Source organism: Corvus moneduloides, chromosome 17 (assembly GCF_009650955.1).
Source record: "Corvus moneduloides isolate bCorMon1 chromosome 17, bCorMon1.pri, whole genome shotgun sequence".
Classification (NCBI taxonomy): domain Eukaryota; kingdom Metazoa; phylum Chordata; class Aves; order Passeriformes; family Corvidae; genus Corvus; species Corvus moneduloides.
This window is the reverse complement of record NC_045492.1, coordinates 13,776,038-13,800,428: the sequence shown is the minus strand read 5'-3', so window position 1 is coordinate 13,800,428 and position 24,391 is coordinate 13,776,038. Positions and strand designations below refer to the sequence as shown.

Below are 24,391 nucleotides of genomic sequence, written 5' to 3'. Positions count from 1 at the left end.
GGGAAAGATTATTGGGTTCATAGCTTCAGATTGCCAAAATGTAATGGAAGCAAAACCCCTCTGAATTAAACTCTCACAATTTGTCTTGAGAGAACTGAATGACAGGAAAGGTCTATTTGATTTTTAACACGTCCTAAACTTAGTCTGGCATTGTGAAGAGGTTTCAAGAAATGATTGCTGTTATGTTCTTTCATAGTAAAGCTCCATGAAACCTCTGATTTCTGCTGGGAGATTTCATGCTAATTTTGCAGTAACTTCTACATGAGAAGGATGTGAATAACCTGAGGATTTCATAAATTAAAGCCTCCCAAACATCAGAAGGATTAGGCTGACACTGAACATTTAACTGCTCTGCCAAACAGAAAGTACATATTACTCCTAGCACAGAAACATAAGCAAACGATGAAGTCGTTTAAAACCTCAAAAGTTTTCTCCCTGCACTGAGCCTAATTTGTTATCTGAATCCAACCCCCTTGCACAGCTCCAAGCCAACCTCCTTCCAGATGTGCACCAGGATCATTGCCCAAGGCTGGTCCCTGGGTGAGGTCTGACAGCAGCAGATGATTTCAGTCATTTCTGCCGGTTCTGTGCCTCGGGGTACCCCAGAAGGGAGAGCTGACAATGCCCTTCCTCAGTTCTGTGAGTGTCAAGGTGCCTCAGAGTCTCAGATCCCAAATTTAAAACTCTCTTGGGAGTTCTGGGTCTGCCTTCATGAGCACCTGTAAGGCGCTTTCAGCACCTCTCCCACACCACCCTGCTGCCTCCTGACACGGATCTGTTCATTCCATGGTTGATACCAGGAGCAAGAGGCAGATCAGGTTTAGGAGGAAACATCAGGTCACTGAATCAAAATATTCCCTTACACATTGCCCTGTGTTTTCTGTCTCTTTGCAAGTTTTACAAAGCCTCCATTGGCCATTTCAGCTGTAACAAGGGAACTGTGAATTCGTTTTCTCAGCTATAAGTTGCAGTTATCAGCAAAATTACACCACACAGCTTCTGAAGATGCTCCAGCCACTCCATTTTCTGCAAAAACCCAAAACCTGTCCCTGATTTTCATTAACCAGTGCAATTGCTTTTAACACATCAGGGAGAAAGACAAGGACTTTAAGCCCTGTTTGTATAATAATGGCAACACTGTGGTTACTACTGGGGCTAACTCTTAAGACATCCCATCCTTTGTCTCTGGCCACCAGCAGCAGCTTCATAATCCCTGCCCCACAATGGTGCTCTGTAACACTCGCCTTGGCCGCTGCCTAAATTCTTGCCAAGCTTTTCATCATCTCCACAGAGGAGACATTGAATTCATACAGCTACAACTGGCACCTGATGCTTCTGAACCCTCCCTGGTGGAGCACGGAGGTTCTTTTTGTACTAAAGATCCAGGGAGGGCTGTTGAATGTGTGTGAGTCCCAGCAATAACCTGGCACAGGAGGGCACAGCCACGGCTTTGGGCAGCAATCCTTCCCAGACAGGGGCAGCCCTCTTGCCCACACCAAGACATTTGGGATGCTGCTGGGATTTCCACCACGGGTGAACCCAGGTGCGTGCTGCCGCATCCACAAGGCATTCAGGGTGTCCTAAAGTTGTCTTCAGTGCTTCCTCCTGGATTGATTTGGTGTTCCAAGCCCAGCACAGCCTTTTTCACCCATCCTGTCATGGGCTGCTGAGTTTGCTCCTTGCAAACACCAAGGCTTGCACCTCTCAGAGCTTCAAACCTCATGCCAGAGCATCACAGTAACAGCCGTAGGGAGGAGGGTTGAATCTGTCTGAACACCCAAAATTCCTTTTTCCTACAGTTCCAGAACTCTGTGTGTAGTGCTGATACAGTGACACTTTTCTCACTGTGTAACTGTTGTTCCTCAGAGCAAGAAGAGTTTAGACAGGTCTTGAATCATTTCAAAACTCAGAGCATCCCCCAGCAGAATTTCTGGCAGAAACGAAATTAAAGTCACTCAATAGTAGAGGAACTAAAGCTGCAGTATTTTGACAATTCTAACAGACATAAGACTAAAAATTCCCTAAGAAATAATTCCTTCTGCTTATAATAATAGCTTCAGTTAGAGACCTTTTCTATTTAATCAACCTGCTTAAAATTCTTGCCTCCAGCAGGAAAGAATCTCAATCACAGGGAGACAAACATTCATTAAGCCTTGTACAATAAACCTGCTCTGCAGGTGAAGTGCTATTAATACCATTTTACAGAAAGAGGAAATGGAAGAATAGTGAGATGGGAGTTACTTGCTCGGGGTCACAAAAAGGTTCATGAAACCATGGTCGAGTAGTAAACCTTGAATCAGAGACCTCTCCTCTACCCCAGAGCCAGCACACCCTCCCTTACAGGCCTTCCACCCTGCCTGCTGTTTGCCATCCATTACTTTTTTTATTTTAAAGCCATAAATTTTATAAGCTCTGGATACATTGGTTGCTTGAAGACCTAAACATTTAACACCACCGCTTTAAAGTTTCACTCCACAACACAAAAGCAATTCTTTTTATCCTCACTTATATTCCTAATTAATGAGCACTGTTAAAGGGTGTCCAGTTCCCCCTCACTGGTCAGAGTCTCTCTCCCAGTAAAGAGCTCTGGGGACTCTGACAGACAGCAGCTTTTCCTGCCAAGAGCAGTGTGATGTGAATCCTCAGCAGGTGGAAAGGGACACACCTGAGCTGTGGGATGATGGCTCTGTCCACGGCACTTCCACCACCTCAGCTGCTGGCTGGTGACTCCTGGTTGTCCTGGTGGGAATGTGCAGTGCAGGAACAACAGATGGCTCTTGCACTAGTTAAAATTATTTTACTGCTAAGGGAGTAAAGTGCAGACCAGAGCCCAATTAAGCAGAATTCTAAGGAAAAAAAGGGTAGAATTCTAAGGAAAAAAAGTTTCTGTGAGAGAGGATGGAGGAGCTGGTAGAATAGCAAGAAAAAGTATCCCAGACCAACAAATGTGATGGATTTTGTCACAGATTTGTACCTCAGAAAAGCAAGCTTTAATGTGAATTTATAAATTGATTTTATTCCTATGAATAAGATATAGATATGGAGTTGTTCCTGCTGTGTTATTCTGGCTGGGCAGGAAACAGGGCAAGGAGAGCTCAAACTGCAACATCTGACAAAATATTTTCAAGATCGTAATTTTATTTCTAGAAATATTTTATATTTTTATGGATTTAAAATATTCAAATATAGACTTGCATTTCTACATCTAACAACTGTAAATGTGGGCAAAGGGGATGAAAAGTAGAAGATGTTTCCCAGTTTAACCTTTTTTTGGTGCCAGATGCTCAGGGGACATGCAGCATCTCTGAATGCCCTGGAGTAGAAATTCCACGTTCAGCTGGAGTGCCCAAGGACTTGCTCAAGCAAAGAGAGTTCTGGCACCAATCCCAGCTCTGTGGATGCTACATGGCAGCATGATGGATGCTACAGATTTAATTTAAAGATCACTGGAGGTTGTCAGTAGTTGTTCTTATTTTGGCAAAGTTCAGGGTGGCACCAACAAGGTCTGAAAGAGCTGAGAGTGAAAGAACTGGCAGTGCCAGGCCTTGCACAGGTCACCATCCATCCATGCCCTGGCTTTGCACAGTCCTGTCCCACTGCAAATGGAAAATGAAACCTGAATTAACACTGTTTACACAGGTTCACTCGTGGATTTTGCCACAGACACGGCACTGCTCAGCCCTGCAGTCAGTTCCAGCAGCCTGGTGGATGAGAAAGGTTGTCGCAGACTTTTACTGACTCCTCAGGGTTTATTCCCACCCAGAAACCTTCCTGCAGCATTGCCAGGAGCTGCAAGGACCTGCCCTGGAGCACGGGTAACCCAACCCTCCCTCAAAACACTTTCCTCCGTCCAGCTGCATCCATCCCTGCACGTTCAGTGCTGATCTCTCACTACAGACATTAAAACCCATCACAGCCCCGAAGAAATGTGTTCCAGCAAGGATTCAGCTCGGGAAAAGCAGGAGAGAACAAGGAAACTCTGGGAACGAGCTGAGCCCACAGAGAGGTTCAGCAGCTCAGCACAAGGTGTCGGGAGAGCGCGGAGCGGTGAAACCTGGAAAAACAACAGGGTTGGAAAAAAGAGGAATGAGACCCGCTGAGATACTCGGTAACCCTCCGAGGGAAGGTGCTCAGCCCTCCCAGGGGCTGCTGGATGCAGCACAAGCACCGGGAGCAGACCCAGCCCCCAGCACAGGCAGCTCTCCCTCCTCTCCGGGCATTCCCAGCGCTGGAGTTCAGCTGCGCCTGCAGAAGGAAATGGAAACGAAAGGGACTTTCAGCTGAGTTAATTAATGCCTGTAAGAGCAGCCAATTGACATCAGCACCTTGTCTGTCACTCCCTGTAGGAGGGGGAGATGTGTTAAAAATAACAGCCTATTTCCGCTGCTCCAGCCCTGCCGCACACCGGCGGGAGCAGCCGCGGCCAAGGCGGGCAGTGACATCTTAAGGCTGCTCACAGAACTGGCTGCGGAGTTTAAGGGATGGATTTCGTGGGACACAACGGAAGGATCAGCAGGTTGCTGTTCCTCATCAGAGAGCTCAGTCAGAAACACCTGGGCGCTGCTAGGGATCGTGCCGGTGACCCAGAGCCTGGGGCAAAATAAGCAGCTTACAATGGAAGGTCAACTTATTTTAAAATAACAATAATAAAAATAGAAAACCCCCTACTATTAACAGCCTTTCCACTTGAAAACTGAAACCCAGTGCCTCTAAACTAAGCAGTGAGTGCAAGAAGGGAGTGTCTGAGACATCTCTTGTCCTTCCAGGGGGTGTTTGCAAAGCCCAGCTCCAGGCGGCTGAGTTTAACTCCGCTGTGTACCAATGCAGAGGGAGAAACTTCCAAAGGGTGACTCAAAGCTGACACTGCTCTGACTCAGCCCTGGAGAAAGCTGCTTCCCTGTGCTGATAGAGAGCAGGCAGGATGGGAGCAGCCTCATTAGGGGGGGGCCAGCCTTTGTGATGGTCCTCATCACTCTGGACTGCAAGGTTATAAAAGGAGTTTTAAAACAAAAATGTTTTCAAAAGATTATTTCTTTTACCTTCTCTTTGTACGCCACTGAAAGAGCAGTAGGTGCTCTACAAATAGAACAAGGCCATTTTTATCACCCTAAAGTGATAATCCTGCAAGTTTCCCATCCATATGAGGACTCGCTGGTATCAGCCAGGGCTAATATTTGGCAGGAGGTTCCACCCCAGGGCCGGGAGGTTCACCCAGGTAGCTCCAAACATTGCTGCTCCTGCTTGCTGCTCTCTCGTGGAGGCTCTGAAGGCTTGGCCCCATCAGCCCGGCTTGCAGCACAGCACAAGAGATTTGACCACACAAAATAATGTCATTTTCTTTAGGAAGATGGGCCAGAGCAGCAGCAGGGCAGCCAACTGCTGCACGAACTGACTGCAGATACCACACAGTGCCCCTGCCCAGGAGGGCACCAAAGCAGGGAACAGCAGCTTCTTACACAGGCACCTGCTCAGTGCCTGTCACAGTCAGGAAGAAGGACCTGGGACCAGAGATGCACCTGAGGAGATGATTTTGGGGGTGGTGGAGCTGGAGTACCTAGAGAGGAGGAGGAAGGGAAATGTTCTCCACCTGCAGCCTGTTGGCCAAAGCAGCTCACCCAGGACGAGGAACAGCTGGGTGATCCTCTGGGCTTGGCCTTCAGCTGAGGATGGTCTGAAAAGAAACCAAAGCACTGAGTACTCAGCAATTATCAACAAAAACTCACTGATCTCACTCCTGTGGGAATCAGATTGCGAGGAAGAGGGGGGTTCTTCAAAAGTCCCTGTTTATCTATAATGCATAACACAGCTACACCTCAGCAAAACAAGGAGGCAGAGCCTTTGGAGAATTCCAGCATTAAATTACTTCCTCCAGTCTCAGCACACCGTAATTTATGTAGGATACAGCTGAGAGGATTCAAAGAGGGAGCTGTCCTGGGGGATGTTTCATTTCCCAGCCTGTGAGTTCACACGCAGGCAGAACAAGCTGCTGAAAAGCAGAGGTTGCCCTCCCTGAACAAAACAGGCTCCACACCTGCTGCCTGAGGACAGCTTTGCTCCTGTCCAGTGCAGGGAAGCTTTAGTCCCTGTTTTATATCCGCTCCTGGCTGGAAACCAGCCTTTGAAAAGCCTGACTGCTCTGTGGAAGCAATTTGGATACAGCTTGCTTTCTATGCTGCTTATTTAGGGAGTTTAGGTGAGCTGGGATGTCTGAGTGGCTCCATCCTGGCTGTGGTCTCACACAAAAAAATGTATGGTACTTTTGAGAAGGTCACCAGTGGAAAACACAAGGTTTAACACCTTTTAGTGAGATACACCTTCACCTCCTGTGGCAGAGGTGTTCTGGGAGTAGGAGTTCATCAGCTCTACCAGCACTGACGTGAGGGCACGGATTAAACCGCTGAGCAGCCGTTCTGTGTAAATAGCAATTAACTTGTTCTTAATCTTTACTCGAGGTTTAATTCATTATTTGATTGATAAACTCCTGCAAGGACCTCCTGCACTGTGGCAGCCTCAGCTTCTCCACGGGCATGAGGAAAGGGCTCTGTGAGAGGTGTGCAAGTGCAGCCTGCACTGGCTTTTGATGAAGTTCCTTATTTAAACCACTGAGATGGTTGCTCTTATCAATTTACCAGCCAAACACATCCCCCCTGTCTGATCCCTCTGAGCCATGGCCAGATTTTGTCAATCAAGCCTGTTGGGACCTCTGGCACACAAATGACAAATCACAGTGCTACCAGAACTATTGACACACATTTTTAATACATAACTACTGTTGTTATATATAATCAGAGCTGATAGAGTTCAGCAGAAAAGAGTATTTTAAAGTGCCAATAAAACCACTTAGCTTTTACAACACACTGCGTTTACTCCGTTCCCCCCTTCCTCCAAAAAAGCTTTTCTTTTGAACTGAGCAATTTATATATTGGGTCAGTGTTATAAAGTAGGTATTTATAGCAGATTTCAATGGACTGGGAGCTGGAATAAAGGCAGCTGGCTTTTAAATGCAGCACGAAGGCATCTTTGCATTGATAAGATTAGCAGCTGTTTGTACATCGGAGATGATGCGCTCGCCCAGGGGCCTCACGTCCTCCTTCTGTAACTGTAACCAAATTTATTTGCTTTTCTAGCAAATCACTTCTGCTTCCATTTTTCTTACATTCATTCGGTGTAAACTGAGAAACTCGTTTAACAACCAGGAGCTGAACTGAAGAATTTGGCTGATAACACCACGATGCCTTTTTAATTTAATCCTTTTCTCTCCAAAGCCCACAATAAATGCATCACCAGGCCAGTGATAAAAGCAGCTCTGAGCTGTGTAACCACTGTAAGATGATCACATAAGCACAGTTGGCCATCACTTGGGCTTTGTTATGCCTCAGTTGGGTTTATCTTGGAAATCAGTTTGGTATTGATGGCATAACTCATCAGCAGGATGCTAAACAGCCCCATACCCCAAACTGCTTTGATTGCCACAGTGATACCGTCCTCCTGCAGAAAAACAGCTCAAAGCAGGACACAGAAAATTAATCAACGCCCAGATTTTTATCTAGCATAAATACAGTATATTCTATTCAACATTTAAATTATATATGACACTTAAATGTTCACAAATGTAAAAGTTTTTGGGAAGTCCTCTTCAAGGAAATTCTGTTTTGTAACTTTTTCCCACTAATAGCAATGCAGAAGGAAAGGGAGGAATGTTCTTAATTTTATGGTCCAGTCTCTGTGTCAAAATATGAGCTAAAATAATTATAGTGTTCGGGATTTAAAGAAATTAACATCTTTATAACATGGAGAGGCACAAAATGGAAAACCTTTGATGAAGTGGATTTTCTGCATGAATTAATACTGATTTAATGGGGAACATGTCTGTTTATTTATTTTTCTTACTACTTGCTGTTAGCTATAGTAAACAGAAAAATTGTGTGTGGCCCAGTTTTTCTCCAAATACCAAGTATTTCCATTTACCAAATGCACAAACTGAACTCACACAACGCAACAGAGACAGGGCAAAGATTAGAAATTTGCACATGCAAATAGACCAGTTCTGCATGAATGGGCCAAAGGCTTCTGGAATAAATCTGTGAAAGCTCAACCCAGAGCAGGAAACTGCCAAAAGGTGAAAGAACAAGTAAAGTTTTTTCTTCTGTTCGTTTCTGGTTTCTGGACCAGTCATATCGCAAAGCAGATTTTAAGGAGGGATCTGACCTGAAGTCAATGGAAAGATCACTACAAAGTTCAGTGGCCACATAGATAATTTATTCAGAGCTTAATAGAGACTTGTATTTCTGCCCATGGATTTTATGGATCCTCTCTTTTCATAGCCACTGGATTGATAGCTGGATTTATATTAAAAACTTTTCTACACGGGGAGGAAAAGAGGATTCATTCCAATTTGAGTGCTTTGCTGCCACTGCTCTGTAGCAGCTGGGGCTCAGGCACTGCAAAGAACCAGCTGGGGTTTCATCCCTGTGTCCACCTGGAGGGGTTTCCCTCAAAATCCTGCACCCTGCCTGTGCCAGGGATGCCCCTCCTCTGCTGCCCGTCCTGCCCGCCCCATCAGGCTCCAAACCATCCCAAAGCCTGAGCTCTGCCATGGCACAAACCTTCTCCACAGGGCTGATGGGGTCTCTGGACCTGCAGATTCTTTGGCTTTGTGCATCCTGAATAAATAAAAAATGGGGGAGGATGTGTCAGGTTTTGTTAAGCATGTTCCATGAATTTTGATTAATTTGGTATTGGAAGGAGGATATGATTTCACTGGGGGGGTATCATTGTTAATTCATGGTGCTGTCCTGAAGGACAAATAAAAGGCAGGTGCGTTTTTGCCTGGGTTTGATCCCATTTTACCATGATCAGTGTGCTGGCCAGCACTCCTAAGAGAGTTTGGGATTTGGTGCAGAGGATTTACAGAGTGGTAGAAGTTTAAAAAAAAAAAAGAAGAAAAAAGAAAAAATATAGGGTTAGATGCCCTTTACTCCATTGCACAGGAATATTGTGCCACTGGAGAGGAATTCAAACTTAATTTAAACAAGAGCATTCTCTTCTTCTCTCTACCTTATGTAGATGATTCCAGGAATCCATAGGAAAATGAGAGTCGAGGACAAGGGGTGTTTTCCCAGAGTGCCAGTCCCTCCTGGGACAAACACCTTCTGTACTCTCATCCCATCCCCAGGTATCCCTAAAACCACCTCCCTCTTTTCCTTAGACAGACATTCCTTCCTTGATCTCCCGTTTCTCAATGGGTTCTACACTGAACATTCTGTCCCTTCCTTTGGAAGTCTGGAAAATTCTGGACTTGTTTGGCTCTGAGGACTACGCAGTGAGAATGAGCAGTGAGTGTCTGTGTGCTGTTTTCACGGCAACAAAGATGAAAAATGAGAAAAAAGGCAGCTCCTCGCAGCTGTTGAGATGTCTGGGAGCCGAGGAATTCCTTGTCCACCTTTTCTCCCAGGGAGGATGGAGTAAGAATCGTATCAGTCACTCTGGGGATTCTTAGGAGCTGTCAAATCCAGACTGCAGTCAGGCAGGGCCAGCTCAGCTCCTGCCAGGCACCCCCTGACCCAGGGGAGCTGGGACACCTCTCCCATGACCAGGACACCAGGACTGAGCCACCCACACGTGTCCTCACCTTCCTCGGCCAGAGAACTTCCCTACTGTGGCTTCACCCAAAGTCTGGCTTTGCCCAGGCGGCCCCAGAGCTCTGAGCTTCCCTCCTGACCCCAAAGGCAGCACAAACAGGAGCCACTGACACCGGACTGAACTTTTAGGGCTGACAGGCCACTCAGCAACTTATTAATGCTGCATCTTCTCAGGGAACTTTCCACTCACCATCCCCTCCGAAGAGCTTTGTCAAACTGCAACCATTTCCATTTCACTACAATTGCTCCTGGAGGAGCTGGTGAAAGTTATACCAGCTGAACATTTATTTTACTGGTCTTACCTCCCTTTTCTCTGATCATCAGTCTGTCAAGGCTATCGAGATTTACATTTAAATGTAAAACTGGACTGTCCACCAAATAGCCTTTGAAGCTATTAGCTGTGAAAGATAATCAATTGGGAATGGGCCCCTGCAGAGCACTTTTCAAGCAGAGTCATCACCAAAAAGCAATTTTGCTGGCAGGCTTTTTTTTTTTAAAGGAAAAAAATCATGAACATCCCCAGCCAATTAAAGTTCTATCAATGGCTGATCTCCACGATTTTACAACAAAAGCAAAATTTAACATTGTTAAGGCAAAGTGATTCACAGGATGAATTCTGAACTTTTTAGGAGGGCCTAAGCAGCAAGGATTGGCAAGGTTTTAATAATCCCCCAGCAATTGTGTGTACTTTGAGAACCAGAATGATCCAGAGATGAGGAAAAGTGCTATTTAAGGTAATAGGTCTTACATCAGTCTTGTAAAAATTTAAACCCAAGGCACATTTTTATCACCTCTTCAGCTTTACAACTCTAACGTGGCATCTTACGCTGCTGTTTTGCTAAAACCGTGTCACCATTTGTCCCTTCCCTTTATTAGAATAAAAAAGCATGTTTCACAAAGAACTTTAATCTATTAATTATGACTGCTATGCATTATGCAGCTGAGCTTTATGCATTCCTGTTCTTTGAAATTTTCCTCTGGGCCATCAGGAGATGTGACTATCTCCAGGATCTATCTGGGTATTTGCATCACGCTCATCACCGAGGTATCCAAGTTATTCCCATCCTCACAATATTCTTCTGAGGGCAGTCACCTTCTCCAGGTGGGGAACTCAGCAGCACAACTCCAGTGCAAATACATATTACTGATAGAATAATTAATTATAGCCAACAGCAGTAAGTGCAGACACACTTTGGCAGGAGGAAGCCCTGATCTGTGCTAGGAAAAGGTGTGGGGTGGGTCTTTTCTTTAACAGTCTGACATTTAAAAGGTGCAAACACAACCAGCAGGCAGAGGGAGGTGAGGGCCCAGGGCTTGGTGAGCTCCCAGTCTGTGCTGGAAAGCAAGATGATAGAAAATTGTCTGACAGCTCAGAGCAAGAGTGACCAGGGCCAGCCTTTATTTCAGATGCTGCCAATACAGACAGCACAAAGATTTATCAGCTTTCCTTCATTCTGAAAGACATCAAAAATCAAGCTGAAAACGTTGGAGGTTTCTCCGAGCCGTTTTTAGGTGTCTCACATCAGGTTTGATAAACTGAAAGGCACTGATAACAGGTTGTTTCATCCAGCAGCACAGAAGGCAGAAATGCATCCTTGTGTCTTTAAAATAAAACCAAACCAAAACACAACAACCAAATTAAAACACCTCAAACCACTCTCCAGGTCCTCAGTTAATTATTTCCCAGATCATGTTCAACTTTTACCTACAAAATGCAGCCACTCTCTCACCACCTCAGAGCTTTCGCTTTCAGAATAAAGGTAAGTTTACACAAGGTCTGAATCGAGGAACTTAAACTGTCAAAGCTGAATCTGCAATAAATCATAATTCCTGGTTTTAGAGAGGCAAACACAGCTCCTGCAGCTTGTGGAATTAATTAGCTGATAATACCACAGGGTACAGAATCCAGTGGCATTGCAGCAGCACACCCTGAACGTCAGTGTGTTACTCCCGTGGACACAGCTTGTAAAAAATCCACCTCTGCCTTGCCATGGACTTTCTTCCTTCCCTACAACATTGTGAAGCCTCTAAAGACAGCCATGTAACCAAATACTGGATGTTTTAGGAGTCCTTCTCTATGTCCAGCAACTGGAATAAAGACAAAGGCAGAACTGGATACCTGAGAGAGAGAAAAGAAAGCTTTTCCTGCCAGACTTTTAATTCACAGTGATACCTGAGACATTATTTCCTCAGGTCACTATAGAAACCTTTATCACCTCATGAAAGGTCATTGGGTAAGTGACAGGGGACATCAGTTCCTCTTAACAATATTGGTTTCTCTTCTTAAAATTTAAATAACAAGGCTAAAGATTTTCCAACTGGAGATGTAAAAGGCCATTAGAGTATCCAGTCAATATTCCTGAAATTATAGGATAGAGGTCTTGCCATTGAGAACACAGAAAGTATTTCTGCAGTCACCAGAGCATCACAGTACAAAAAAGATGACTGACTATATTTTGACTTCAAACACAAATAAATCAAGAATCAGAAATACAGAATAAAATAAAGGCATCTACATTTAAAAAAAGCGCCCTTCCCCAGTTCTTTGTATTGTAGAGAAAAAATGTCTTGGCATGCCTCTGACATTTTAAAGCCCACAACAGAAGGTACTTTCCAGTGCAGTCAGATGACAGCACCAATAAATAGCTCATTCCCAAAAGGACTGGGACTTATTTTGATTACAATTTTTCAACTGCAAGCCCCACATGTGTTCAATATAAGTTTGGTTTTCCCTCAGTTCCCAAAGGAGCAAGCTTTGGGCCAAGTCCTGCTGGTTTTAGGTCTCATCTGAGGTGAGGACTTGATCCCATCCCCTCATCCAGGAGTGCTTCCTGGGACATATCCAGGAACTTCCCGTGTGCATGGGACAAACTGAGGCTGGTTTTGAGCAGGAATCTCCCATTTTGATGCCAATAACAGCTAAAATATTCATCAAAACCACATAAAAAATACAGCAGCACTGATAAGGTTTAATTCAGTGCTGCTCAGACCCCAGTGGGGACACTGAGCTGGGGCTCAGTCAGAACCAGCTTCTCCAAAACACAATTAAAGGTGTCCAAGACACGTTTTTTCTTCAGATTGTTTCCCTGTTGTGTATTTCTGCCTCACAAAAGCACAGGAGGAAAGCACATTTGAGCAGGTCTGGTGGAGGATCAGCTCACGTGGAACTGGGTCTGGCTTTACAAAGCAGGGTCAGGGAGGAGCAGCAACAAACCCCAAAGGGCTGGGAAGGCCCAGGAGCTGGGTTGGTTTATTGGGAATGCACAGAGGTTTTGCACCTCTGCTTGCCGAGCGTAACCTCAGATCTCTGATCAGGCAGAGGTTCATCCCCAGAGAGGAGGGAGGGTGTGACACACCATAAACTCCCACCTGGGACCCCACAGGCAAACTGGGAAAAGGCCTGTGCCGGGAGCAGAGCCTGCCAGGGATGGGCTGGGGTGGAATGTCCAGATTTACACTTCCCTTTGGGAGCCAGGGCTGGGCTGGGGTGGAATATCCAAATTTATTTACACTTCCCTCTGGGAGCCAGGGCTGTGCAGTGTGAGCAGCACCCACGGTGGGACCACTGAGCTCTGCTCCTGCGCCCAGCACTTACCAGGGGAGCCTGGGGATCTCCAGGCAGCAGCAACAAAAAGCCATCCCAGTATTTTGTCCTGGAAAGAGACAACTTGCTCCAGAGCTCTGAGGCCATGGCAGAACTCTGGGGCAGAGGGATAGGATTTATTTACCATGTGCTCAAAAGCAGGAGAACTCTACAAGAGACACTTGTTCTGAATTACCCGGCTCCCTCCTGCGACGGTTCTGTGATAAACGACGAATGTATTAAGTGAACATCAGAGATGAAAACAATCTGCCCCTGCCAGCTCCAAAACACAGACCGTTACTGTCACACACAGAAATAAAGCCAGAATATTGGAAGAGAAAATTGAAAATAAATTGCCCCCGTGTCAGCCTCGGTTATCAGCTGGGTTTTGTTCTCAGGGTGGAGGAAAGAAGTCTCTAGATTGTTCACATGATGCAATCAGCCAAACAACGTTAAGAAGCAGCACTTTGTCTATTCATTCACACAATTTTGTTATCTTTCCTGTTCATCTCTGAGGCCCACACAGGACCAGAACCAAGGTGAGTTTTTACAATATGACAAATCTACCGGTTTCCTACTTTAGAGGCTTCACGAGGCTTTTTGAGAAGCTGCAGTGCAGATAACAGAGCTGTGCACGCTGTGTGACACTGGACTGAAGGTGACTCCTGGCCGTGGGGCTGCAGCCCCTGGCCAAGGGCAAGCACAGACAAACTGCAGTTCCAACCAGCAGCTTTGGCAAAATCCCTCGGTTTTTATCATTCTTGCAGTGCCTGACAATTCTGCAGCTGAGAACTACGAACAGGGCAAATTAATTTACAGGGAGTAAAAGAGTAACAATTTAACATGAATTGTGAGATTAAGCTTTGGCCACAGATCTGCTTCTTGTAGAAAACGTTGGACATTTCTTTTTATGTGCAGCTTTTTATCTGAATTGACAGCGAGATTTTTACAGCTGAGCTTCTGGTAACATCTTCTAAAAGTGAATTTAAAATGCTTTTACAAGGAAGTGTTAAACAGGAAACATCATCCAGGAGCCAGAGCAACTCCAAAGTTTCCCTGGGCCTCTGGCACCACCTATGGATGACACGGAACACTGGGAGCTGAGGAAACCCTGCCTGCAGAGCTCACCCACGCCACCGAGTATGGGACAATTCACTGCTTTTAGTTTGTGGTACCTTTGCACAGGCAATTGCAGAGTTCAAAATACAGCCTGGAATTCTTTCATTAGAGAAAGGTCCATTGTATAGTAATAAATTACCATCTCCTTGTGATCCAACCTGAATTTCTGCTGGAGCGACAGACCTCGGATTAGAACATCTTTTAAATTTTAAATTAAAGTCACTCTTTTCCTTTTTCCCCTTGAACATAGAAAGAAGACCCAAACTGTAATGCACTTTTACCACCCACGCAACTCCCAACAGGCAGCATCAAAATAAAAACAAAAGGTAAGTAGTGTTTGTAAAAAATATATTTCCAGTTGTTTTGCTCTATAATTCACAGGCAACCTCTGACAGACAACACCGTGCCAGAGATAATTGGTGTTGCTGCTAACGAAGTTAGTTACTATTGAGAGAGGGACAACATTCTTTTGCTTTCTAAAAACAATCCCCTGGTCTCTGCTTAAGCATTTCAAGTGCCAGGTGCTACCAACTTCTACAGATACTGAGGAACAGCGCCTCAAACTTCCCCTGGGCTGGAGCAGACCCAGCAGTGGGGGTTCCTTAGAGCTCACCCAGGAGCAGTGAATGCACACCGAGCACAGAACTGAGAGACGCTTCACTGAAATAAACTCCAGAATGGCTCAGATTACTGTCTTTTTGTGTGTGCATCAAACAACAAGGCTGCTGTGAAGGTAATTCAGCACAAGGCGAGGATTTCTCCTTTCAGGCAGCACAGTACAAGAGCCATACTCTGAGGATGTCACTGCTTGGGGACACTGGCAACAGCTGCTTTGATTTTCCAAGGAGCAGGGCCTCTGATTTCAGCAGAGGCACAGAAATACAGACACATCCTCCTTTTCACACACAAGATGCTTCAGTGTACAGACAAATAAAACGTGGAAGGTATTTGGCTCTGGAGGACAAATCCTGCCTTCAGTTGTGTCCTGTGCATTGCTGCCACGCTCAGCACTGCCCTGGGAGAGAACTGTGTCCAGAACAGCCCCCGTGCCTAATCGGGGATGGAGTCTGCGGGACACAGCAGGGCCGTGTGAGCCCCGCTCTGGATGATGGAATAGGTCTGCTTGGGGCCTTCTGTGTGGGAAGAGGACGAGAAGATGGGAGGAGGGGGGGCAGCCGTGGACACGGTGATGCTCTGCCCCCCGTCACTGACCACGGTCACCTCCGTGGCTCCCTCCTGGATGAGGGCGTTGAGCCCCTCCAGGTCGGAGCAGCTGATGCCGGAGCTGGCGATGAAGGCCTGGCTGGCGGGGGGCTCGTGGCCGGGGGCGGCCCCGGGGATCAGGGCCTGGTGCAGGGCGCTGCCCTCGCCCTGCTCGTGGGCTGTGAGCAGCACGGCCGGCTGTGCCACCGGCCCCGCGTCCCCCGTGGCCACCGCCGGCGGGGCCGGGGCCAGCACGCTCACCTGGCCCAGCAGCTGCAGGCGGCCGCTGCCCAGCACCTCCTCCTGCCCCGGGCCCAGCAGCGAGGGGGGCACCACGTTCACTGAGGCGGCCTGGACAATGCTGTTGGCTTGAGGCACCTGGTGGCCCACGATGATCTTGACCCTGCCCTCGTTGTACGGGGACACCTGAGCGGCCTGGAGCGGCACCTGGAGGTGACTGACGGTGATGGGGGCACTGGGCTGCCAGCTGGGATCCATCTGCAGCTGCAGCACAGCCAGCTCGTTGCTCTTGGAGCCATTGTACAGACTGTGCTGCTTCTTGTGGCTCCGGAGAGAATCCTCCCGGACGAAGGAGGCATCACACAGGTCACACTTAAAGGCTTTCTTGGCATCCAGCTTGGCAACTTGCCTGGAGCCGCCCTGCTTCGGCCTCTCTCCTTCCTTCTTGTCCACCGAGTGCTTCTTGCCCTTGACCTTGTCGCCGTGGGCTTTGCGCACGTGGGTGGTGAGGTTGCTGCGCTGCTTGGTGTCGAAGCTGCAGAACTCGCACTTGAAGGGCCGGTCCTTGCAGTGGATGCGCTCGTGCACCTTCAGGGCCGCCTTGCTGGAGCACGAGTAGCTGCACTCGGAGCACTTCACCGGCTGCTCGGGCTGGTGCGTGCGGATGTGGTGCCGCAGGCTGGTCTTGTTCCCGCACTGGAACTCGCACTCGGGGCACTTGAGGGTGTTCTCCATGCTGTGCTTGATGCGCATGTGGGATTTCAGGTTGCCCTTCATGGCGCAGCGCACCTCGCAGAACTCGCACTTGTAGGGCTTCTCCCCCGAGTGCACCCGCAGGTGCCGCTTCAGGTCCGAGTTGATCTTGAACTTAGCGGGGCACATCTGGCACTGGAAAGGGGCGTCTCCTGCCAACAGAACGCACAGGTTACACAGCAGACACCGGGACCCACTGCTGGGATGAACCACGTACAGCTGCCTTGTTCCGAACTCCCAACGCATTCTCAAGATCAAGAGAAATTTCCTGACACAGGATTATCACCTGCTCTGACACACTTGCATCTAAACCATTATTTTGCATTTTTTTTATTGCAGGCTGGTGTCACAATATCCATGACCATGTTAAGGTGGAGCTGTGCTAATCCCTAATCAATTCCAGCGAGCTTTTTCTGAAGCCATTAAAAAAAAAATCCAAAGCAAATTTAGAAACCTAACTAAATAACTATTCCCCTCTTTTTTATTTTAATCAAAATATGTAGTCCTATAAAATACCTGAGCATGAAGTCTTTATGTAGGCATTATTTTGAACAAGCGGAAGAATTGTGTTACTAGGTTCTAAGACACTCTTGGTGAGAGGAAGAAAAAGAAAAGTGTGTTTAGTTCAACAAGCATTTATCCTCTTTAAAAATCAAACTGCAAATAGCTGATTTATTTTAGAAGTTAATATTTTATAGAGTTGGTGAGAGCTGTATAATTTTGCATAATCTGCTTATCCAGCTACATATGTCATAGGTTTAGCTGCATATTTTTCAAATCAAGTTGTGGCCTACTGTGCTAATCCATGTATCTGTTTAATAATTGAGATACATGGTGTACTATCTATATTAAACAGACTTTATTAATGAAGATGCACTGTTTGTTCATCTAGTTTATTTTACAGCCTCAGCTGCACACTCAGCTACTGAATTTTTATCTGCTTTGCTGATGAAGGCACAGTTCATATTTCAATGACTTAATTTTCATCTACAGGGTAGCACAGTACATGACAAAGAATACAGCAAACCATGCTGGTTCTGTTTGTTTAAAGAGTGGTCTGCTCTGTATTTCTTTACATTTCTGCCCATCCCTAACTGACACTGCCACGATATAGATAAAAACTTGTGTCTGACCCTGGGATTATTAATTCTAAGAGTAGTTTCACTCAAATTAACAGGAAGCTGATGTTTAGTGACTCGTTCAACAAGTAATTCTGTGTAGATGATCCCACTCTGAGCAATGGGGATTACACTCACCCTCTAGAGGATTACTAATTTAATTCCAGTAAGCAATATATTCTACATCCCAATCTTAATTTTCTCCTAAAATTGGTTGTGTGCATGACAGGTTTGCAACCTAACAAGGATGAAGTGCTTACTTTCAAAATTATTGTCCTTCCTTTCAGCAAATTGAAAAGTCCTTTTACAAAAAAAAGATTAATTTCGGAGAAATAGAAGAAACAACAAAACTAAAGACTGAGTTTTAGCACAATTCAATTGCTTAAGATGCAACAAACTGATATGCCAAAAAGAAAGGTTAGCCTAAAATCCCTTCCCAACTATTGGAATACTGAATGGCACAGAAATCTAATTCTGGAAATACCAGAGAGCCATGAGCATTCCCAGGTGCTCACTCAGGAAAGAAGGGCACAAAAATGCTCTGATGTGCCACATTCTGCAGCCAGAGTGTTCGTAACAGGTCAGTTCTGACAGCCCCCAGTGCTCTGCCTGACCATCACATCCATACAGCAACAGAAAGAGGGGGACTTGCAGAGTGACCTGCCAGTCCTGCCTGTCCCATCACAGCACATCTGTGAAATGTAAAAGATTCTTTTTTACTAGAAGCAGACTGGCTTGAGCCTCCCCTCCTTCCCAGTGCACAAGGGATTTATTTCTTTTCTCTACTCCAAATAAATCCCATCTTGCACACAAACAAACTGCTGTTGTTTATACTCGAATCCAGAATCAGAGGTAGAAGAGGTTCAAAGCTAATCTAGTAATCGCTGATCCAGAACCACCTGGCAGCTAAAATTCACAGAACTAATCAAATGTATAAAAGATAACACAGAAACCAATCCAGCGCCCTGGATTAGGTGAAAAACAGCATATAGAGACAACTGCACAGAGTGAACAGTACAGCAGTATCTTTACAGCAACTCTCTTCTACAAACAATCTCTAGGAGAGAAATCTGATTTAAATGAAACTTAGGCAAATAATGCAAATAGAAAATGGTAAAAAGTTTATAAGCCTAGAGGCTTTCTACCCATAAAACAAAAATTCTATGGGCAGAATATAGTTCTGGCTGCTCATCCTACCCTATTAATGTCCCTCAGTCTGCACAGGGAAGGTACCACAAAAAAGGGTCAGAAAAACATGTAACTTAAATTGCTAATTCCTTGCTACTTTACTGATGCGAGGAAGATTAAATTAGGCAGCTAACATTTGCACTGATGTAACTACTACAACTATAAAGTAATTTCAGTGTTTCTAACAAAGTGGACCAGATTTGAGAGACTTAGATAAGAACCTCGATGCTCTTAATCAATCAATCAATTAGATCACAGAATCACAGAATATTCTAAATTGAGAGGGGATCACTGAGTCCAGCTCTGAAGTGAATGGGCCATGCAAGGATTGAACAGACAACCTGGGAGTTATCAGCACCACTTCAGTCCTGCTCACTGAGAACATCTCAGCGTTCCAAAACCCGTTTAGAAGAAAGCCTACCAGGAGTCAGACCTGATTGCTTCCAGGTATTTTTAGTGGAGCTGTATTGCCCTAACGATCCCATAATTCACAGGCGGTGAATTCAAACTGTCCCTTCTGGGCACGTGTACATGACCTAAAATCATCTCTGTGACCGTCCAGCCTTTGGAGCCGTGGCTGTGAGTCCAAGCCCACCTGTGTGTGAGCGGAGGTGCACGGTGAGCTGGCTGGAGTTGCGGCTGGCGTAGGGGCAGATCTGGCACTTGAAGGGGCGCTCGTTGGAGTGGATGCGCTGGTGCTTGTTGAGGCTGCTGCTGTCGGCCGCCGCGTACTCGCAGTGCTTGCACTTGTAGGGCTTCACGCCCGTGTGCAGGCGCATGTGCATCTTCAGCTTGTCCTTGCGGCTGAAGCACTTGCTGCACACCTCGCACTTGTGGGGCTTGTCTCCTGCAACAGCAGCACTCACACACTCAGGGTTTGGCATGGTGGGGATGTGGTGATAAAGCAAACAGATAAAGCACAGACCAAACGCTGCCTAGGAAAGGGACTCGTTTGTAGGAGCTGGACACGAGGCTGCGGGCATATCTGCAACAAACAGCAGCAGAGCCTTTGGAGCCTTCTCCCTTTGCAACTCCAGAACTGGGAAGTGAAATCATGGAATTGCTGTCCCATGAAGAGCAAAGCAGGTGTGTGCACTCCCACCACACTGCACCCTGATAAACACATCACATCGGTGTGCACTCAGAAATTTAGCTGTGCCTCAAATCAACCTCCAGTGTTCAAGTGTCTGTGCCTGGTGCTGCCCAGAGCAGGGCATGTCCCCAGGAGACAACTCCTCAGGCACAGGCCAGGACAATACTAGAAGGTACAGACATGTGTACATCCTATATTCAGAGACATTACTTCATAGGAAAACAGCTTTTGTGAAAAAGGTGAAAGGAGGAAGCCAACCCAAAAGGAAATACAGGAATATAAACCTGTGTGCGTTCGCCGATGACGTTCCAAATCCTTCATACCATAGGAAGTCTTGAACTGGCAACCTGAAAACAGGAAGATCATTAAATTCCAGGAAAATCTAGCAAAATAAAAAAAATATATTGCCATATTCTGGAAATTATGTTTATTTTCAACAGTGTTTTCTTTAAAATTGAGTGTTAACAACAAAATTAATTCCTCATCTTGTTTACTCACACTTAAAACAACGACCAGTGAACTTGAGTTTCTAATGCTTCCCCTTGGAGGCAACTCACTCCTACCCTTTTCTGTAAGATTTGGAACAAGTCCTCTGGAATCTCAGCCTAGCATCTGAGATGTTCTTTACAGTACTGAGAGGATGCTGGAGGAACTAATTAATTCCACATAAGACTTTGAGTTAGTGCAACTGCGAGCTCAGGCAACAGCTCCCCATGCAGGAATGCTGTTCAAGTGAAAGTGCTGCAGTTCTGGAGTGCAGAAATGAATCCTCAGCATCTGAAATGTGCCTTTCACTCAGTGCTCTGGGCTGGGGACAAGGTGGGGATTGGGCACAGGTTGGACCTGATGGTCCGGGAGGGCTTTTCCAACCCAAAAGATTCCCGGATTCTGTGAAATCTGCACCAGAACTGCTGCAGGTATCAAATCTCCTGTGTGTGTCACTACAGGAAAGCTCTCCATGTTAAAAGGAAAAGGCAGAAGGAACAACCCCCATCTCACCTGGGTAGAGACAGCTGAGTTTCTTCAGTGGCAGTGAGGAGGAGGATTTCTTGGACTTTGCTTTTGGTGGTGTAGAGATGACAGCAGCAGCTGGAGGCTCTGTGCTCTCGCTGGGCAGGTAGGTCTGGTAGCCATGCTCAAAAACAAACTCTGGGGCAGAAACTAAACACACAAAAAACTTCATGTGAGAGCATTAACTTCTCTAATCAGAAAAAAAATCTAATTATTGTCTAGTTTCATGAATTCTCTATTCTGTTTTTTTTTCCTAGCAACATTCCTGTTCCTGGGTTCCTATTTACCTGGAGGAGAAGGAAAGGAAAAAGGTTTTTTTCTTCCAAATACCAAATAAAGATATATTTGTTTTCCAACTCTGGCTGTGTTATAGCCCAAATGAGAAAAAAATATCATTATTTATATGGCAAATGTTGTCAAAAGGCAGCACACAAATTATTTTTGTAATTGTTAAAAAAGCTCAGCCTCTTTCAACTCTACTGTTTTTAGCTGTTACTCACAAGAATAACAGGTGAAAATATCACAGCCAAAGTAGCAGCTTTTAAATCAATTAAACAACGCTATACCCCAAAAGGGCAAATGGATAGAACTGTCCTCATTCTAAAGATGAGTAAATATGAAGCAGAAAAATGACTCACCCAAAACCCACACTGAGTTGAGGGATTATAATACAAAAATTCCTGGAAGTGAGCCCTGAATTCAGTTTGTTTCAGTGCTCTTCCAGATCCTCTGCCTTAATCTGTCTATCCAAATTAGAGTCAAATAATTTGGGGTTTAGTAAGGTCCCACACCAAAATAAAACAAAACTATATATAGAAAGGCAAACCTTCATACACGGAACAAAATCCTAATTTTATTTAAATGTCTCCAGGATCGGGACCTCACTCGAGGCTTCACATAGGCAGAAATTTTGAGTAATATTTTTCCTGCCAATTAGTTGTGGGAGTAGTGTTAGGGAATGCAGTGTTCTCACATAAAAAGGTCTGGATGGGTGCCTGACAGCAATTCTGTGTCTGTTTTCCATCAAGAGCACTCTTAAAAAAAAAAAAAAAAAGCATAGTAATTTCAGTATTTCTCATAAGTATCAACAATTTTAATTAATTTGCACAAGCTGGTTACACAGCACAATAAACTTGAGCAATTCTTTGAGTGAACTTGTATCTCAATTAGCAAATTAAGCCACCATTATTATAACAAACCCAGAAGAAGGCAGCAAAGCACTATTTCATTTCCTTGGTTACACGGCAACTGATGTGAAAACTCTTATTGTAGCTGGGTGATGGGGACACAGGGGCAGAGGGCTGGGTGGTGCTGGCACCTGGCAGGTGACACGGTGGTACCTGTGATGGGTACCTGTGATGGGCTGGGTACCTGTGATGGGTACCTGTGATGGGTACCTGCGATGGGCCAGGTACCTGTGATGGGCTGGGTACCTGTGATGGGCACCTGTGATGGGTACCTGTGATGGGCCGGGTACCTGTGATGGGTACCTGTGATGGGCTGGGTACCTGTGATGGGTACCTGTGATGGGCTGGGTACCTGTGATGGGCACCTGTGATGGGTACCTGCGATGGGCTGGGTACCTGTGATGGGTACCTGTGATGGGTACCTGTGATGGGCTGGGTGCCTGTGATGGGCACCTGTGATGGGTACCTGTGATGGGTACCTGTGATGGGCCGGGTACCTGTGATGGGTACCTGTGATGGGTACCTGTGATGGGCACCTGTGATGGGCTGGGTACCTGTGATGGGCTGGGTACCTGTGATGGGCACCTGTGATGGGTACCTGTGATGGGTACCTGTGATGGGCCGGGCACCTGTGATGGGTACCTGTGATGGGTACCTGTGATGGGCTGGGTGCCTGTGATGGGCTGGGTGCCTGTGATGGGTACCTGTGATGGGTACCTGTGATGGGTACCTGCGATGGGCCGGGTACCTGTGATGGGCTGGGTACCTGTGATGGGCACCTGCGATGGGCTGGGTGCCTGTGATGGGCTGGGTACCTGTGATGGGCACCTGCGATGGGCCGGGTACCTGTGATGGTTTGTGTCTCGGAGGCGATGGTCCTGCTCGTGCTCTGAGGCTGTGTGCTTGGCACGGTCTCCTCGGACACGAACTGCACGGTGCTGGTGGAGCCGGCCGTGGCACTGGTGAGCTGGCAGCCGCTCTGCTTGTGCCCCACGAAGGCGTCCAGGTTGTTGAACTGCTGCTTGCAGATGCCGCAGATGTGGATGTCGGGCGTCAGCTCCACCAGCACCGTGGTGCTGCCGGGGACTGCGGGGACACGGCGCGGTCAGCTCGGCCCGGGGGATGGCGATGGGTGGCACAGGGACATCCTGCCGCCCAAGCGCCCTGAGCTGCGGGGGCACTGCGGGACCCCCGGGCGGCGGGGACGCATCTCCAGAGGGCTCGGGGTCCCGCGGGGGCACTCGCCCAGTGGCTGCGGCATCGCTGCACGGAGCCCTCCGGGGACACACGGACACCACCCAGTGCCCGTGGAGCGTGGACAATCCCCCGGGATCCGTGGACCACTGCCCAGTGCCCATGCAGCATTCACCACCCGGGATGGACCACCGGCCGGGACCCACGGAGCACCGCCCGGTGACCTCAGAGCACCGCCCGGTGACCACGGAGCACCGCCCGGTGACCCCGGACCACCGGCCGGGACGCACGGAGCACCGCCCGGTGACCTCGGACCACCGCCCGGTGACCACGGAGCACCGCCCAGGACCCACGGAGCACCACCCGGTGACCCCGGACCCCCGTCCAGTGACCCCGGACCCCCGCCCGGGCCCCCGCGCCCCTTCCCGGCCCCCGCCCGCCCGGCGCCCGCGGCGCTCACGCAGATTCCCGGGTTCCCCCCCGCCCCCCAGCCAGGTTCCCGGGCTCCGCTCCCGCCCGTTTCATGCGCTACTCAGGTTTCGGGGCCTGGGCAGGCCCCGGCTGCCCCGCGCTGGCGCGGCGCGGGCCCCGGAGCGCGCATGGCGCAGCACTTACACTGCACGGGGCCGGGGAAGGCGGGCGCCGCCCCCGCCCCGCCGCGGTTCATGGCGGCCCCGAGCCCGCCGGGACCCGGCACCCCGGACCCGGTCCCCGCTGCCGCCGGGCGCGGGCGGATGTGCGGGAGCCGAGCATGCTCAGTGGCGGCGGCGAGGCTGCGGCGGTGGCGGCCCTCAGCGGCCCCGGGCAGGCACGGCCCAGAGGCAGCGGAGCGGCGGGGTTAAACCCCGGGCCGTGCCGGGCCCCCCAGCCTTCACCGCCGGGCCCTGCCCGTGCCGGGAGGGGCCGGAGCCGCCGTGCCCGTGCCCGTTCCCGCCGAGGCGGCCGCGGGCCGGGGCGCACCCGGCTCCCTCAGAGCCCTCAGTCTCAGGCTAGTGCTTTAACTTGTCCGGCAAGGCTTCAGGGACTTGGGGCTGACACTGGCTGACACTTTCGGTAGGGGA

The 24,391-nt window shown here is 47.8% G+C and overlaps 1 protein-coding gene across 1 annotated transcript; it reads right to left on the bottom strand.

Annotated features, from left to right (window-relative positions):
• Nucleotides 1-8,193: 8,193 nt before the first annotated feature.
• ZFP64 (ZFP64 zinc finger protein) lies at nucleotides 8,194-24,057 on the bottom strand. Its single transcript, XM_032127157.1, has 6 exons — nucleotides 23,946-24,057; nucleotides 22,983-23,222; nucleotides 20,938-21,099; nucleotides 20,223-20,285; nucleotides 19,441-19,692; nucleotides 8,194-16,691 (listed from the first exon to the last, which is right to left on the bottom strand). The coding sequence occupies exons 1-6, from the start codon at nucleotides 23,995-23,997 to the stop codon at nucleotides 15,394-15,396; spliced, it is 2,067 nt and encodes a 688-aa protein (XP_031983048.1). The 5' UTR covers nucleotides 23,998-24,057; the 3' UTR covers nucleotides 8,194-15,393.
• Nucleotides 24,058-24,391: the final 334 nt, after the last annotated feature.